This window comes from Pseudogymnoascus destructans (genome assembly GCF_001641265.1).
Source record: "Pseudogymnoascus destructans isolate 20631-21 unplaced genomic scaffold scaffold_2, whole genome shotgun sequence".
Lineage (NCBI taxonomy): Eukaryota > Fungi > Ascomycota > Leotiomycetes > Thelebolales > Thelebolaceae > Pseudogymnoascus > Pseudogymnoascus destructans.
The window spans coordinates 1,375,738-1,391,899 of NW_020167521.1; the positions used below are offsets into that span (position 1 = coordinate 1,375,738).

Below are 16,162 nucleotides of genomic sequence, written 5' to 3' on the forward strand. Positions count from 1 at the left end.
CGCCAACCTCCGATTCACGCAATCGCTCTCCTCCAAGCTTGGAAACTTTGAAAAACAACATTTAGAGATAAATCAATCATATACAATCACGTCAAAATGGCTGCTCAGAAGACTGTTTTCATTGGTATCATCGGTACGTAACCCTAACCCCCCCCTCCATCTCTAGCATTGAGCAAACACTGATGAATCGCAGGTGTGGGCGGGGTAGGAAAATGCTTCCTCTCGCAACTCAAAGGCGTCACCGAGCGCCTGGCCAAGAACCCGCGCAACCCAGCCCTCGCAGTCGTCTTCATGTCGCGCAGCACGACCAACATCTACAGCGCCGACTACTCCCCCCTCTCTCTCGACACCAGCGCCGAAACCGTAGCAGCATCGAAGCAGGACGTCCTCTCCACGGCTAAGTTGATTGAGTACCTCGCTGCGGCGCCGGGGAAGGCGGTGGTGGTTGATAACACCAGTGCGCAGGATGTGGCGGAGCAGTATCCGGAGTTCCTGGCGAAGGGGGTTAGTGTTGTGACGCCGAATAAGAAGGCGTTCTCGGGGTCGTATGCGCTGTGGGAGGCTATCTTTGGGGCGGCGGCGAAGTCGGGGGCCAAGGTTTATCATGAGAGTTCCGTGGGCGCGGGGTTGCCGGTTATCTCTACGGTGAAGGACTTGGTGGAGACGGGGGATGAGGTTACCAAGATCGAGGGCGTGTTTAGCGGGACTATGTCGTTCTTGTTTAACTCGTTTGCGCCGACGGAGGGGGAGGGCGGGAAGTGGGCTGCTGAGGTTAAGAAGGCTAAGGAGCTTGGGTACACTGAGCCGGATCCAAGAGATGACTTAAACGGTCTGGATGTTGCGAGGAAGCTGACCATCCTGGCGAGACTTGTGGGGCTGAAGATCGAGTCCCCCACCTCCTTCCCGGTGCAGAGCTTGATCCCCAAGGAGCTGGAGAGCTGCTCCAGCGGCGACGAGTTCATGCAGAGACTACCCGAGTTCGACTCACAGATGGAAGAGGTGAAGCTGGCTGCCCAGGCGCAAGGAAAGGTCGTCAGATTCGTGGGGAGTATCGATGTGGCTAAGGGCGAGGTCAAGGTCGGGCTAGAGATGTTCGACAAGTCGCATCCGATTGCGGCGCTAAAGGGAAGTGATAATATCATAAGCTTCTACACGAAGAGATATAGTGCCAGCCCTCTTATTATCCAGGGCAGTGGCGCGGGAGGCGAGGTAACCGCCATGGGTGTTGTGGGAGATCTGCTGAAGGTCGTTGCCCAGCTATGATTATGATAGACGAAAAGTAGACAGTTATTCATTTGCTGGAGGGTTCGGAGACGTCCTCCGACGATTTTGGCCTTCCTGAAGTCTTTGTATGCTCTCTGCTCCGCCTTGCTCGTCTTGCCGCCCTGCTTCTGGTGGTATTGATATGACTGGTACCGACATTCTGAATTCCCGAGGCTGTCCGCTCGGTCGCTCGCTCAAGCTCGGTGCTCGTGGCCTGGGGCGGTTCTGCGCTCTCCCACCGATGAAAGGGACCTCATATGCGACTATTCGGAAGATGTAAACGAAGAAGTCGTAGACTACGAGTAGGAGCCATGGCCCCAGCACTAGGCCGCCCAGAATAAGCTGTGATAATGTCAGTTGTCGCTCAAGTAGATATTCCAGTAGGGACATGAATAAATCCTGACTTACAAATAATCGAGTAATCCAGACCTCTATGTACTCAAGGTTGCTGGGGAGAATAGATGACCACGACATCGTCTCGAGCTGGCGATGTGTGCACACGAGCGATAGTTGTTCCCCCTCAGTGTTCACGGTCGATCAGATTCGAAGCCTGGGCTCGATTATTATCGTCTTCTCAGCTGCGATTCCTCCACAGGATATGAGAGCTTGGCGCAGACTTGATCGGCGGATGGGAATGGCGCAGAAAGAAGATCTATCACTTTGCGCTGATCAGCTCTTGCCTGGCGCGGACTGAAAGTTAAAGAGTAACAGCACGACCTTGACGGGTACAGGGGTCCTTACCCGTCGTCATGTGTGAACGGCGCTAAGATAAAGATGACCGCCGATAACCTGAATAGTCTTTGGAGTCGCAAGCCGCCAGGTCTCACTATCTTTGCGCCATTACCGTCTGTACCAACAACATAACTCATTTGTACCAGGCGAACCATATTATACATCGGGCATCATGGCAGGTGCGGCTGGAAAGAAGCAGAAGAGAGAGGAGTACCGCGCCGCTCAGCGGGATGAGGGCGGCACGGAGCTTCCCAAGAAGAAATTCTACAGGCAGAGGGCGCATGCCAATCCGTTCTCAGACCATCAATTGACATAGTGAGTAGTCTGATATGCTTATAATAAGCTTGTACCTAATTTTTTGAAGCCCAGTTAGCCCAGCAGCAATGGACTGGTCGTCCTACTACCCCGCATATGTTGCGCCGTTACCAGCGAAAGACGAGGATAATGAGACCATGGAGGGCAGAGAAGCAAGCGCCAAACCAAGGCCGTTGACAAAAGACGTAGAGATTGCCGATATTGGCTGCGGCTTTGGTGGTTTAACGGTGGCGCTCGCTCCTCACTTCCCAGACCAGCTCATATTGGGTATGTACTCTCAATTCATCTGCGCTATAGTGCCATACTAACGACAACAGGCCTGGAAATCCGAACACAAGTAACAGAATATGTACATGAGCGCATCAAGGCCCTGCGTGCGCAACACCCAGATAGCAACGCCTATCAAAACGCATCCTGCCTCCGAGCAAACACGATGAAGTTCCTCCCCAACTTCTTCAAGAAGGGACAGCTCTCGAAGATCTTCCTCTGCTTCCCAGACCCCCATTTCAAGACCAGGAAACACAAGGCGCGGATTGTGTCACTCTCATTAAATTCGGAGTACGCATATTCTGTGCGACCAGGGGGGGTCATCTACACTATCACGGATGTGGAGGACCTGCACAAGTGGATGGTGCAGCACTTTGATGCGCATCCGTCATTCGAAAGGTTGACCGATGAGGAACAGGAGGCGGATAAGTGTGTACATATTATGAGAACTGAGACGGAGGAGGGGAAGAAGGTGGAGCGTAACAAGGGCATGAAGTTTGTTGCTTGCTATCGCCGGAGAGAGGAACCACCGTGGCCTTCAGAGGCGGGGCGGCCGCTGAGGCTGCTTAAGTCATAAATTCAAAGCATAGTTCAATTTTCATGACTGTCAAGTCAATATTATCTTCCAGTGTTCTTGTATTTGTGTGAATGAGTAAACTCGTAAAATATGTTTGGATATTATGTCTCACCTTGATTCCGCGCGGCAATATAATTACGCGACCAGCCGACCGCCGCACAGTAGCACATGCCTATCAGATAACCAGAGCTCCCGTTGCTACCCCATATGATGACGAACAAAACGACGAATAGTCCATATAGACTATGGCCCTGAGCAGAAGAGATGTGATCCTAGCAGGGATCGCCATTTTCTTCGCCTGGGGAGGGGTCACTAGCCTAATACCGTCCTTGCGCTGGACAGCTTGGGCGTTCGTGGCTGGCATCCTGGTCACCGTCCTTGGGCTCGCAGCGATTGTCCTAACGACTACGAGGGGCTCTAGCTATAGCTCAAAGAGCAAAATTATCCGCCCCCGAGGGCCCGATTTCCTGGGCACAGAAGCATGGCGAGAGGAACTTGCCAAGCTCCCAAGTCGACAGCCATACGACCCACGACCATTATACCCAGAGTCCTTCCTCATATCCGCTTCTCTCGACGAGCTCCTCGAATATATAGTGCGGGACTTCGTCAAGTCCTGGTACTCCAACATAAGTCGCAACCCAAGCTTCACCAACGAGGTCGACAAGGGGATAAGGGATGCGCTCGTCGATATCAAGGACAGGCTGTTATCAATAGACCTGGTCGAGGTGGTGATCGAGCGATTCGTGCCGATACTTACGGCTCACTTTAAGGATTTCTACCATGCGGAGAGAGTTGTACGGGGAAAGCACCTCAATCGGAACGTTACAGAATCAGAAGAGTTGGACCTTGCGATCGCCGCAAAATACAGAGATGGCAAGCTGCACCCCGCAGCATCGCTGGCATATTCAGATACACGGCTTGTGCAGCAGGAGCATCTGCGGACATTGGCGAAGGAAATCATCCCCAAAGTGGTGCCAGAAAGCCTGATATCAAGCAAAGTGGTGACGGTTCTCATCGAGGAGTTGGTGAGCTGCGCCGTCCTGTTCCCTGTGATGCAGGTAGCCTCCGACCCTGATACCTGGAACCAAGTCATGGAGAATTATGGCCGGTCGATGCTCCAAGATCGGTCGACGGTGCGGAAGCTGCGTGCGGCTCTTGATCAGCATGCGTCGCCGGCTCCGAAGGAGAAGCGCTCCCTGCCCTTTCCACGGCTGTCGCCGAATGATAACGAGCGGAAATTCGAGAAGTTCATACGTGCCGCTCGCAGGGTCAATAACTTATCAGATGCTCGCCGCTTTCGAAGTGAAGTGTCAAGTCAGCTGAAGCGGGATTCTCAACTTGAGGCCGCAGACTCGGTCTACCTCCGCCGTCTGGAAATAGCCAAGAAGATATTAGACCAAAGAGTGAACCATCTGGCATCCGGAAACTGGAGCGCAAACGGAAATAATACCCTGGATTTTTCCTCGAATAATGGGCCTAGCTCAGACCTTAACAATGCGTCGCTTGTGGATATCTTGCATGATTCATCGGCACTGTCATATTTTATGGAGTACATGGATAGGCAGAAGGTAATGCCTCTTGTTCAATTCTGGATCGTGGTTGATGGCTTCCGGAATCCACTCGAAGAAGACCCAACTGAGGATGATGAAGTGCCTCCAAATCTGCCTCCATGGACTGATGCAGACCGATTAGATCTTGCACAGATCCATGACGCATACTTATCCAAGCCTGAGCTTAATATATCAGAGTCATCAAAGCAATCCGTAAGGACCTTTTTGAAGGCTGGGAAGGGTGCTTCCCAAGAACAGTACTATGCTGCGCGCAGGACTATATTGCTCGCGCAGACAAGTGCCCTAGAAAAGATGAAGGGCGAATACTTCGATGGATTCAAGAAATCAGACCTTTTTTACAAGTATTTAACCTCACAGGAGGCTTCGAAAAACACAAAGGCCTCAATGTCCCACAACCCATTCGACGACCAAGACAGGCCAGCTTTGCCGCCTAGGATTGATACCGCCCAATCACTTCATCCAAAGCCCAAGGCAGTATCCAGAGTCTCGTTACAGCAACCACAAAGGAAGATGGCATTGCATCGCGCATCGCAGTCATCTGCCGACCTACCAAGTATGCAGCGGCGTAATGTTATGGATCTCGCGAATTCTCGCCGCTCTCTTGATGGTGACGGTGATTCGCCGCTTTTCGATGACGACGATGCAGATAGTGAGGCTCTTGCTGGTTCTGTGCATAGTCTGGACCAGGATGGAGACCATAATGACGGACCAGCTGCACCAGATAATCAAATTGTCAAGGCAATGGAAGCGGCACTCAACGATATCATGGAAGATGCCCCTAATGTTGACGATTTGCGTGGATCCTTATTCGACAATGGATCTCCTGCTACAAGCCTTTTGTTTGGCAAGCCAGAAGGGTCTCCGCGGAACTCAATTGATGTTATCTCTCATGACTCGTCGCAGAAAGAAGGTGGCAGGCCAAACATTGCGTCTCTTGGTCTTGTGAACACATCGTCGCGTATTGGAGTCTTCACGGATGATGACCTATTTGGCGACGAGGAGAAATTTCTATCTGACGAGCATGATGATCCAGATGAGGATAAAGAGGATTTTACTGATCAAATTCACGAGGCAGCGCCAGGCGACTTGGGTCTTGCGGAAGCTATAACAGTCCTAACTACCGACATTGAGCGTTTAATTGCACAGAACGCAGTTGTGGAATCTCTTACTAGAAAAGCTGAGCTCACCAACAATACTGCAGAACTACGAATTTTACGGAAGTCCAAGGCCAGCTTGCAACGCGAGATCAGGCGTAAAGAGCTCCAAAGACAACAATATGTTGTGCAAGAGAGCGATAACAGCTTATATGGCCGCTCCACGATCAGGATTAAATCTATCATGGTTGGTAAAGACGAAGATGGGCGAGAATTTGCTATATATGTCGTGGAAGTACAACGGAAAGCTGGTGAGCAAATGACTGCTGCTTCTTGGGCAGTCACTCGGCGATACAGCGAGTTTCTCGAGCTGCATCAGAAGCTTCGAGAGAAGTATCCTTCTGTCCGCCACCTCGATTTCCCTCGGAGGAGGATGGTTATGAAACTTCGAAGCGACTTCTTACATAAACGCCGCCTTGCTCTAGAGAAATACCTGCGAGAGCTACTTCTCCTACCAGACGTCTGTCGCAGCCGAGATCTGCGCTCTTTCCTGTCACAGAGCGCCATTGCTCCTGGTACAGAGGCGCCTAGCAACTTGGAAGATAAGCAGGATATGATGACCCGGTTCTATAACTCTGTCACGGACGGAATGGAGGATATTCTAGGAAATATCCCAGTGCTCGACCAGCTGTCAACGGCAGGCCAGAATCTCATATCAGCAGCTACCAATCAACTGACCACCATGCCACCCCTTGTCAGCGAGGACCCAATGACGGCAGCCGAGGCCGAAGCGGAGCTGAATGCCTTTGAGAACCGCGAGCTCGAGCCATTCGTCAAGCCCATCTGCGACATCTTCTTAGAGGTCTTCGAGCTCAACAGCGGGAATAACTGGCTCCGTGGCCGAGCCGTTGTTGTGGTCTTGCACCAGTTGCTAGGCGGGACAATCGAGCGGAAAGTCAGAGAAAATGTAAAGACTTTGGTCGTGGAGGATTCTATCATGCGATATATCACGTTGATAAAAGACAACATGTGGCCTGGAGGGAAGAAACGCGAGATGGTGCAGCGGACGGCGGCACAGAAAGCCAAGACAAGGACGGAGGCGAGCCTTATGCTGGCGACGCTCATTCCGGATCTGGTTGGGAATGTTGTTGGGCGTGTTAATGCACAGGCTGCAAGCAGGAGGATATTTGCTACGCTTAATAATCCACGGTTGAAGTGAGTGATACATGGAATACACCCCCCTACATGGCATGTTTGCTAATATGACCACAGTTCTCATCTCATGTTCACTTTCCTGGACGAGATAGTAGATGTTCTTTTCAGGGGATCTCGTACATAGTCAAATTTGGGTCTTAAGTAGTCTCGTTGGGACTTGGCGTCGGTGTTCGGGAGCACAGCATGGGGTTCACAGGTTCAAAGAATGTGACCATCCAACCCATAATGAAAGGAGTTTGGGAAGCTTATTATTAAATGGTTATACTCGAATACGTTTTCTATTAGTATATAGCACAGTTGAAGATTTTACTGCACATAACATTAATATAGAGATGCTTGGCACTTGCATAAATCCCCTCAGTTATCATACAGGCGAGGCTACGAGAGATAAATGTGTTCTGCCAAGGCGGTGTAACCGAGAGGCAGCCTTACCCTCGATTTCCAAGATGTCCCATCTCCAGCTATAAACAAACCCACGCTCGATATCCCCTCAATCAAGTCCTTGCCATGGACAATCAATCGCCGATAAAGCACGGGCTCTCGTCCTTTCCCATTGACCCGCAAGCCTTCGATGCCGACGACCGCATCTCGTATTCTAAGCTCGACCAAAAGTTCCTCCTCGTCGCCGACGATGGCTCTGAGTACGAATTCGACGACGCGCTGATGCGGTGGATCCCAGTCCTTGATGATGAGCTAGCGGCGCAGCAGCAGGCGGCGTATAAAGTTCAGGGAGTGGATGAGGAGGAGACGGTGGAGGATATGAGGAGGAAGAGGAAGAAGGAGTATGTCAATGGAGAAGATGTGAGTGGCACTCTCTACACTCTTGCCCTTTATCCTCATAAGGTGCCGCTTACTAACTAGCACAGGACAACGGTGGACGCGCCGTAAAAGCACCCAAGAAAGCGAAGGCACCACTCCCACCACGACCCAACACCGCAGTCTACGTAACCGGCCTCCCGCGCGACGTAACCATTGATGAAGTCGCCGAGGTCTTCTCGCGCAAATGCGGCGTGATCGCCGAAGAGATCGACAGCGGGCGCCCACGAATCAAATTATACACAGACGAGAGCGGGGCCTTCAAAGGCGACGCGCTGATCGTGTTCTTCAAAGCGCCCAGCGTGAACATGGCCATCACGCTGTTGGACGACACGGATTTCCGGTACTCGGATCTAGGTGGCAGCGGGAAGATGCGTGTTATGGAGGCAGATAGCAGTTATAAGAAGACTAAGGCGGAGGAGGGGAGCGGTAGTGCTAGTACTGCTGATAAGGAGGCGGCGAGGGAGAGGGCAAAGACGAGTGCGCGCGATAAGGCGAAGGTTATTAAGAAGACGCAGAAGCTGGATGCAAGGCTCGCGGACTGGGATGATGATGACCCACAGGCGTTGTATGAGGCTGGACCCAAACCGCAAAAGTTGGTGGTGTTGAAGCACATGTTCACACTAGAGGAGCTAGAGGAGGACCCGGCTGCGATGTTGGATATCAAGGAGGATATCCGTGAGGAGTGCGCGAAGCTCGGCGAGGTGACGAATGTTGTGTTATTCGATCTCGAGGAGGCTGGCGTGGCGAGTGTGAGGTTTAGGGACGAGGCTGCTGCAGCGGAGTGCGTACGTGTTATGAATGGGAGGAGCTTTGCGGGTCAAACTGTGGAGGCGTATTTGAGTGAGGGGAAAGAGGGGTTTAAGAAGAGTAAAGCGAAGGCGCAGGAGGGAGAGGAAGGTGAGGGTGCTTGAGGTATGGATATGGATGTATGAGTATCACGCACAACAACTGTATTGTCTGGAGTTGGTTAAGGCCATGGCTTGGAGAAAGGAGTAGTTGGGAAAATTATCAGTCCCAAAGTTATCATCATGAAGGAAGAGCTGTTAAAAAGGCACCTGTTGAAGGCAAAAGTATATCCTACTTGTACCGCTCAAATCCCGAGAAAGGGAGTGTGTATAACAGCAATGAAGGAGCAACGAATAGCTTATAGACTCTATTCCTTACTTATCAGTTTACAGTAACTATGCATAAAAAGAGGCTTATAATCACTGTGAAATACAATCCCTACAGTAGACCCTCTAAGCAAGCTAGTTATTTAAAAGCCCAATAAGGGCGATAAGTTCCATTGGTGATCTAGCTCCGGTCTTATGTCCCTAGTGCCTCAGGTCCAGAACTCGGCGATTGTGGCGGAACTAGTTCCCAGCCACTCTCAAGAGCGATGTTCGATACCCAGAAATTCGTGGGAAGTATGTCTACATCGGATGATGTATGACTCACTTGGACGACGGACCAAGTATTTATTCCCAAGAGTCCGCTTCCTCGACTTCTGGAAATAAAGAAGCTAGAACTCGTCAAATTTAGAGTTTCGAAGCAAACTACGCTAGCAATCACCGACTAGAGCACCCATGTGTCCATGCGCCTAAACCCGCTTTAATCCTTGCAGCTTCTCGATTTAGGATCATGCCATCTACTGATCCACGTCCACCATGGGATTATGGCGCTTTCGAAGGACTTATATCTTTCACTGTCTACTTCATTGTCTTTGTTCTTAGATTCAAAGGTAGCTAGATATATTTGTGAATATTTCGTACTCCCAACACCCACGACAAACCCCAGCAACTTCACGAGTACACAGAGAGCATGTAGTGATGAATCTCGCATTTAGTATTTCTCAAAAAGCGCGTGTGTATGCCCAGCTTCCATACATACAAGTATCCCCCGTCCGATTCATCGGGCGACACCATCAGTGCTAAAAAAGCAAAATAGCAAACTAAAACCCACAAAAGCAGTTTACATAGAAAATCACCCCCCTTTCATGTTATCCCAGCCAATAGTCCCAGATTAAAAACAAAAGCAAATCCTTGCCCCCACCGTCGCTTGCAACCAACCCCAGCCACTTCGCCCTTTTTGTGGTGCTACTATGAGCCCAGGCTTTGAATATCGCATAACAAAATATTTCGGACGCTTCAGTTGTGAGGCAGCCCTTCGCCAGTAAAAACGCCCCCCCAAATTCCGTCCTTCCGTCATAAAAGCCGTTAATGAATTATATATACTCTCTCTCCTTCCATTCCCCAAACTGACTTCGGATCAGTCTTCAAGGAGCCCGCCCTTCCCACGGACCCATATCCATCGGCCCAATACTCATCAGCTCTCTCAACATCCCCTCCCCAATCGGCGTCAGCGCCGTCGCAATCTCCCACTGCGCGCCCGCGAACCCCGCGCCGCGCCCCCGCGACCCCGCCATCGTGTATCCTATCCCGCCCTGATTCTGCAGCGCAGGAATATACCCCTCGCCGCGCTGCTGCTGGTAGAACCCCTGTGCGGCGCCGTTCTGGTGCTGCTCGGGAATCCCGGCGTTGTGGCTCGCGACGGGTGACGTCTCGAAGGAGCTGCGGCCTGAGCCCTTCGCTGGTGCGAGGTTGGCGGGGCGGTGGCCGTCGGAGGGGGCGGTGGAGGAGGGTGTGGGGCGGTCGGAGACGGCGGCGTCGCCGGAGGAGAGGTCCATTTCCATCTCGGACGTGAAGTGGCGTTGCATGCCGTAGGTGGTGTCGTTGGTGTTGGGGAGGACGACGAGGCCGGGCATGCTGCCTAGGTTTGTGCCGGCGCCGGGGCGGCTGGGGAAGCCACGGTCGGCGGGGACCCAGGGTATCCCGATATTGGTGTAGCCACTGAAGGTCGGGGGTGCTCGGTCGGAGGTTATGGGAGGACCGGAGGTAGTGGTTGCGGGTGCGGTGGAGGTGGAGGTGGTTGGGGAGTTGGGTTGCGCGCTGGTGACGACGTCGTCGACGATCTTGAGGAAGTTGCATGGGTCGGTGCCATTACCGTGATGATCTTTGAAGATTTGCGCTTGGGGGTTCTGTGGGGCGTTAGTATTTGGGTTTAATTGTGGTGTGAGCAGTGGGGAGGGTGGTTACATTTAAGTGTCCGTTGATAAGGACCTTATATTTTGGATCTCGCAGTCCGAGGCTCTCCAGGTCGACATCGAGCTGAACGAGGAATGACTCGGTGAGCGGGTTCTTAGCTTTCATTGCGTTCATGGCAGCCAGCAGGAATCGCAGTGCGTCGCCCGTCGTGTTGTCCTCCGGTCGGCTCTTAAGATACTGCACGAAGACACGCGCAGCAACGTAGAGACAGAAGGAGATAAAGGGGTTCATCTATGCAAGTTAGTATTCGTAATGTTCTTTCTGGTGGAGGGGAGGGGCCCATACAGCTGACAGATCTAGGTGGGAGATCATGCGCATGATACCCGCGATCTCATTCGCAGCATTAATGCAGCGCATCTTACTCTCCTTGCTTACCGACGCCGGGAGGTGATTCTTATCTGCTTTATATACAGCTGCCTGGTGCAGACAGATAGTCGAGGTGTGGATATTCATGTTCGCATACACGATATTCGGGCTGTGAATATTTGGGTTGTTTGCGTTCGATACTTTGAGGTGCTCAGGTAGCTTTAACGACGTGTTCAGCAATATATTGTCCAGCTGTCTATGACGCTTCCAGAACTCGCCGTTGAGGTCGGAATCGAGCTCATTGGCGTCGGGGCGGTGAAGGTGCACGAGGTTGCGGCCAAAGAGGGCCGCCATCAAGGCGATGCTGCCGAACGCGGAGAGTTTTTCTGCGCCGTTGGGGCCGAATGCTTCGGACAGCGAGGTGGTCTGCTCCGGCTTGCTCTTCTCAAAAGCCTCCTCTGACGCGGGAAGATTGGTGAGAACGTCCCTCTCATCGATGGTCATCGGCCACCCAGTGCCTATACTGGCGTACCGGTCCTCGGCAAATGCCATCCAGAATGTCCTGCGCCGTTCTTCCCGCTCCGTCCAGTCCCGTGCCGGTGGGAGGCATTGCTTAACGTCCAGTCCTTCTCCGTCCAACCTGTGTAGGCCCATCCTGCTAATGTTAGATTTGCGACCCCCTATCTTCAATGTCGTGACTTACATCTGACATAATCTAATACCCGAGCCAGTACTCATCCATGCCCTTGGGAAATACATCATCTTGAACTCGTACGTGCTTAGAAGGATATGAGTCTGCGCGTGGCCGACGGATATCAAATGCTCGCCGTGTCCCTTCAGGTAGTCCTGCTCAACGTATTTGCGAGATCTCTGGTAGAAGTGGTCTTTCAGGCCCAAGAATTTGTCTGTGACGGAACACGCCAGTGTCCACATCGCGTATCGCAGACAAACTGGAGGCCGTTGATTCGGAGCACTTGTGTGGCATAAGCTTCCATACCAATCGGAATCACGCCAACCACGAAATTTGGCGTGGACAGAAATACGATGGGTAGACTTACAGGTTCATAGCCGCCAAATAACGATACTTATGTATCATTGGCACAGAGGGGTGTATCTTTTCGAAATAAATCCGGTGCAACTCATCAATCGTGTCCTGCGGCGGCAGCGGCTCATCGAGGCCCAATCCGATCATCTCCCATGTAAACGTCGGGTCCATTGTCATCCCCCCCATATTCAAGTTCGGATCAAAAGCGAGTTCCTCCATGCCCGGCTGGGGCGAATCGCCGGGGTAGTGCCAGCGCTCGTGATCTCGGTCGTTGACAACAGCAATATCTGGGTTGTTGACGCCGAAATCTGCATTCGCTGTCACAAGCATGGCCCGAGTGCTCGTATGGGTGTTCGCGGCGGTAAAGGCTGAGCGTGCTAGGTCGGGGCTCTTCGCTGCTGAGGGGTCGCGCGTTTTAAGCAACTCCTCGACTTGCTCTAAAGGTAGAAGTTAGATGGGTAGCATATGTATGGGTGGGGCCGGCATACTCAGTCTCTCCTCGAGGGCCTTCACATATCCTCGTTTTGGGCCGCTCTTGCGTCGAACCTCGTCGTAGGCGCAGTCGTGGTGGAGGCGCTTGCAGGTCGAGCAGCTAGGCTTGCTGCCGTCGCACTTTAGCTTTCTCTTCCTGCATATTACACATGCTATCCGCTTTATGGAGGGTGTGCCGCTGCCTGCGTTGTTCCCCTTGGGAGAGGTTGGGTCATCGGTACTTCTGCGACGCTTGTGCGATGACTGTCCGGCCGTGGACGTATTAACAGAGTCGAAGGTAGGGTTGGAGTAGGTGTCGGGGGAGGTGTTCGACGAGGACATTGTGGGTGATGGTGCTGACTATCTGTGGTGGGGGTCTATCCCTGAGAGTGTCTATGATCGGGATTCGGTCTGTACTGCACCGGCGACCCTAAGACAGTGCATCTGCGAACTCGAGTGCATGAATGAAGGCGGCGCGTGTCCGCAATATGCTCGTCGGTGAGGATTTATGGTTCGCTGTTTGGGGGGTTCCTTCAACAAGCCCCCAACGGAGTCGGAGACTATAGGTAGCGAGGGTGATGTATGAGCGACCACGGACGGAAGGGCGCACAGCGGTTTCGAGGGTTTCGAGGGTTTCGAGGGTTTCGAGAATGTCGTGGAAGGAACGAGCGCGATTCCTTTACGGTGGTGATGAATCTCGGTGGATGGATGGCTGGAAGAGGGCGGCATGAAGGCCTGTATAAAGTATGAAAGCCTGTCTAACGGCCTCTGGTAGAAGCGAGATACATGCGAGTAGGAATTAATTTAAGCAGGCATTAACCATTAACCATACAAAAGGCATAACTTATTAAAACATAGAAAGAGTGCATCCTACTGCAAACCACTAACTTACAACTTAACTTACTCCATTTGTGACCAAGGGGCGGCTGAGTGACAAATCAATTGGCTGGGGTAGGGGACCTCCAACACACCACCGAGGGACACTAAGTTACCTTGGCGGAATATCACATCACCTATTTTTGTAGCGGTCGTATATCCTCCGACACCCATACACTCATCCCTTCCTCCCTCCTGTCAAACACCGCGTCCGAGTCAAGAGGGGATATTTGATCTGATGCCATGGGTTTAGACCGTCGTGAGACAGGCCAAGCGAGTCAGTAGAGCATTCCGCCGCCGCTGACATGCAACCCCAGCCAGGTCCTATCCAGCAATCCGCGACCCGGACACCCAGAATCGCATGGCGCCGCCGCGGACGGGGGGCTTCCTCGCGCCCAAACGCGTATGGGACCCGTTCCAAAGTGGGTTGCGTAGGCACCGACCTGATGATGATCCTAGATATGCTTACTGCCCTCGCAGCCCTGTGCCCGCCATGGTAGGATAGACGGGCGAGGCTGACCAGGCTTGAGATACTTGCCAAGGGCCGTTCCTCCCCGCTTGACCGCCAGATGGACCTCTTTACCCTTACTCGCTGCGCCTATCCGTTTCCATCTCCATCACTCATGCCCATTACAAATGTCGCCTTCTTTGGCCTGGAGGCTATCAAGGAGTGCGAGCTTGGACGAATTTAAGATGCCGATGTCTAATATTTAAGGTTGTAGGGACAGAGTGGGATGCGAGCCTGCGAAATAGGCTATTTCCGTGGCTAAGGCCGGGAAAAGGCGTGTTTCCAAGTTATGATTATACAATTGGCGGCTATCACCCTACCATCATCGCGGACTGTTTCCACGATGGCCGATACGAGGTTGTCCACAAGCTTGGGTTTGGTGGTTATCCAACGATTTGGCTAGCCCGTGACAAACGCCTGCAACGCTATGTATCATTGAAGATCTTCGTTGCTAGTGAATCTTCAAAAAGCACTGAAGGCAGTATTCTCCGGATGCTCCGTAGCGACGACTCGACGCACCTAGGGCAGCGGTTCATTCCACGTTTACTCGACGAGTTTTCATTCGATGGCCCTAACGGGCATCACGTTTGCCTCGTACATACTGAGACTGCAAGGTCCATCGCCGCTCAGCTCATCATGGGGGTTTCCTATCTGCACTCCCGTGGATTATGTCGTGGTGGTAGGTTTTAAATCCACAAGCTTCATAGCTACATGTCCCACGGTTCTCACTCTGTCCAGATCTACACACGCGAAACTTCCTCCTATGCGGTCCAGATTTAGACTGTCTCAGTCACAACGAGCTCTACAATCGTTACCGCCTAGACAAGGCTCCCGTCATGAGGGTTGATGGCGCGGCAGTTGAACCTCACGCACCGCCATATGCTGTTTACCCAATGCACATCAAGATGCCGGCAGTTACGATATCCGGCTATGGGACCTCATTCGTGGTTGCAATCAAGCTATCCCCCAAGCTTCATACACCTGCTCTCTACCTTCCCCCCGAAGACTTCTTCAACGACCCCATCACTCAAGCTGCCGACATCTGGACACTCGCCGTCAATCTCTACGAAGTCCTGCTCTCTTGGAAACATTTGGCTGGGACCGAGATGATATAATAGCTGAAATGGTAATTACGCTTGGCTCGCCGCCCGCTCGCTGGTGGGATGCATGGGAGCATCGCAATGAATTCTTTGAGTCCGACGGCTCCTGGGTTCGTGATATGAAGAGGATTTACACGCCTGTGTTCCGACCTCTGAACCAGCGTATGTGGGACATGGGACGTGGCGAGGCGCCTGAATCATGCCAGTGGGATGTGAAAGGGGGAGAGATGCAGGCGTTGGAGTAGTTACTGAGGGGTTTAATGGCTTTGGACCTGCGGAGAGGTTGACGGCGGAGCAGCTCATGGAGCCAGAGTATATGGTGAAGTGGGCAATGCCGGCTTGGAAGAGACAACTAAAGAGACGTGGGGGCCTGCTTGGAATAATGGGTGCTTCGCCGGCTCAATATCACTAACTCAAGATAATTGGGCATCCCATCCGCTATGCCAAACAAAGCTTGGGATTTACTTTATTTCTACTCTCAATCATGCTAATAGGAATATATGATGTGCAAAACAAGACAGCCTGATAGCTGTCGTTCGATCATACTTTCTACCGCCGCACACCCTCTCTCAACTTCTCCTCGCCACCTCTCATGTGTCTTCTCAAAAGGCTCTCCTTCAAAAGCCTACCATAACACGTGCTCCCTAGCTGCAAGCCCGGCCTGCACAGGTCCATTGCTGTTGTACGCGGGGGTTGTATAATTCCTCTCTCCAAGAGGCCAAATCCCCTCCTGGCGCAACTCCGTATTGGCATAGTGGTCATTCTGTACCGGCATTCTTTGGCCACCAATTCCATCGTCATGATTCACCGCGGTGTCCCCGGAGACACTCCGCGCGTGCTTAAGTCTGGGTCTTCCGCTCTCATAATGGCCAGGAATGGTACCGCTCTCCTGTGGTACCTCGTCTTCGCCGCAGTCCTGG

At 52.3% G+C, this 16,162-nt stretch overlaps 7 protein-coding genes across 7 annotated transcripts; 5 read left to right on the top strand and 2 right to left on the bottom strand.

The window, feature by feature from the left end:
- The first annotated feature begins 26 nt into the window (after nucleotides 1-26).
- On the top strand, nucleotides 27-1,988 carry VC83_01062 (uncharacterized protein). Its single transcript, XM_024464747.1, has 2 exons — nucleotides 27-133; nucleotides 194-1,988. Exons 1-2 carry the CDS (start codon nucleotides 97-99, stop codon nucleotides 1,261-1,263), a joined length of 1,107 nt encoding a protein of 368 aa, XP_024327827.1. The 5' UTR covers nucleotides 27-96; the 3' UTR covers nucleotides 1,264-1,988.
- Nucleotides 1,288-1,737, bottom strand: VC83_01063 (uncharacterized protein; the record flags this gene model as incomplete). Its single annotated transcript, XM_024464748.1, has 2 exons — nucleotides 1,288-1,605; nucleotides 1,672-1,737. 2 exons carry the CDS (start codon nucleotides 1,735-1,737, stop codon nucleotides 1,288-1,290), a joined length of 384 nt encoding a protein of 127 aa, XP_024327828.1.
- A 179-nt stretch (nucleotides 1,989-2,167) lies between the features above and the next one.
- Nucleotides 2,168-3,154, top strand: TRM8 (tRNA (guanine-N(7)-)-methyltransferase (tRNA(m7G46)-methyltransferase); the record flags this gene model as incomplete). The annotated part of the gene is made up of 3 exons (XM_024464749.1): nucleotides 2,168-2,310; nucleotides 2,360-2,577; nucleotides 2,628-3,154. 3 exons carry the CDS (start codon nucleotides 2,168-2,170, stop codon nucleotides 3,152-3,154), a joined length of 888 nt encoding a protein of 295 aa, XP_024327829.1.
- Nucleotides 3,155-3,343: 189 nt separating this feature from the next.
- MDM1 (Intermediate filament protein) lies at nucleotides 3,344-7,375 on the top strand. Its single transcript, XM_024464750.1, has 2 exons — nucleotides 3,344-7,034; nucleotides 7,092-7,375. Exons 1-2 carry the CDS (start codon nucleotides 3,400-3,402, stop codon nucleotides 7,156-7,158), a joined length of 3,702 nt encoding a protein of 1,233 aa, XP_024327830.1. The 5' UTR covers nucleotides 3,344-3,399; the 3' UTR covers nucleotides 7,159-7,375.
- Nucleotides 7,376-7,385: 10 nt separating this feature from the next.
- VC83_01066 (uncharacterized protein) lies at nucleotides 7,386-9,008 on the top strand. Its single transcript, XM_024464751.1, has 2 exons — nucleotides 7,386-7,835; nucleotides 7,901-9,008. The coding sequence occupies exons 1-2, from the start codon at nucleotides 7,542-7,544 to the stop codon at nucleotides 8,762-8,764; spliced, it is 1,158 nt and encodes a 385-aa protein (XP_024327831.1). The 5' UTR covers nucleotides 7,386-7,541; the 3' UTR covers nucleotides 8,765-9,008.
- A 658-nt stretch (nucleotides 9,009-9,666) lies between these two features.
- VC83_01067 (uncharacterized protein) lies at nucleotides 9,667-13,650 on the bottom strand. The gene is made up of 6 exons (XM_024464752.1): nucleotides 12,776-13,650; nucleotides 12,301-12,724; nucleotides 11,946-12,215; nucleotides 11,222-11,897; nucleotides 10,928-11,167; nucleotides 9,667-10,869 (listed from the first exon to the last, which is right to left on the bottom strand). Exons 1-6 carry the CDS (start codon nucleotides 13,098-13,100, stop codon nucleotides 10,108-10,110), a joined length of 2,697 nt encoding a protein of 898 aa, XP_024327832.1. The 5' UTR covers nucleotides 13,101-13,650; the 3' UTR covers nucleotides 9,667-10,107.
- A 984-nt stretch (nucleotides 13,651-14,634) lies between these two features.
- VC83_01068 (uncharacterized protein) lies at nucleotides 14,635-15,257 on the top strand (the record flags this gene model as incomplete). Its single annotated transcript, XM_024464753.1, has 2 exons — nucleotides 14,635-14,821; nucleotides 14,881-15,257. 2 exons carry the CDS (start codon nucleotides 14,635-14,637, stop codon nucleotides 15,255-15,257), a joined length of 564 nt encoding a protein of 187 aa, XP_024327823.1.
- Nucleotides 15,258-16,162: the final 905 nt, after the last annotated feature.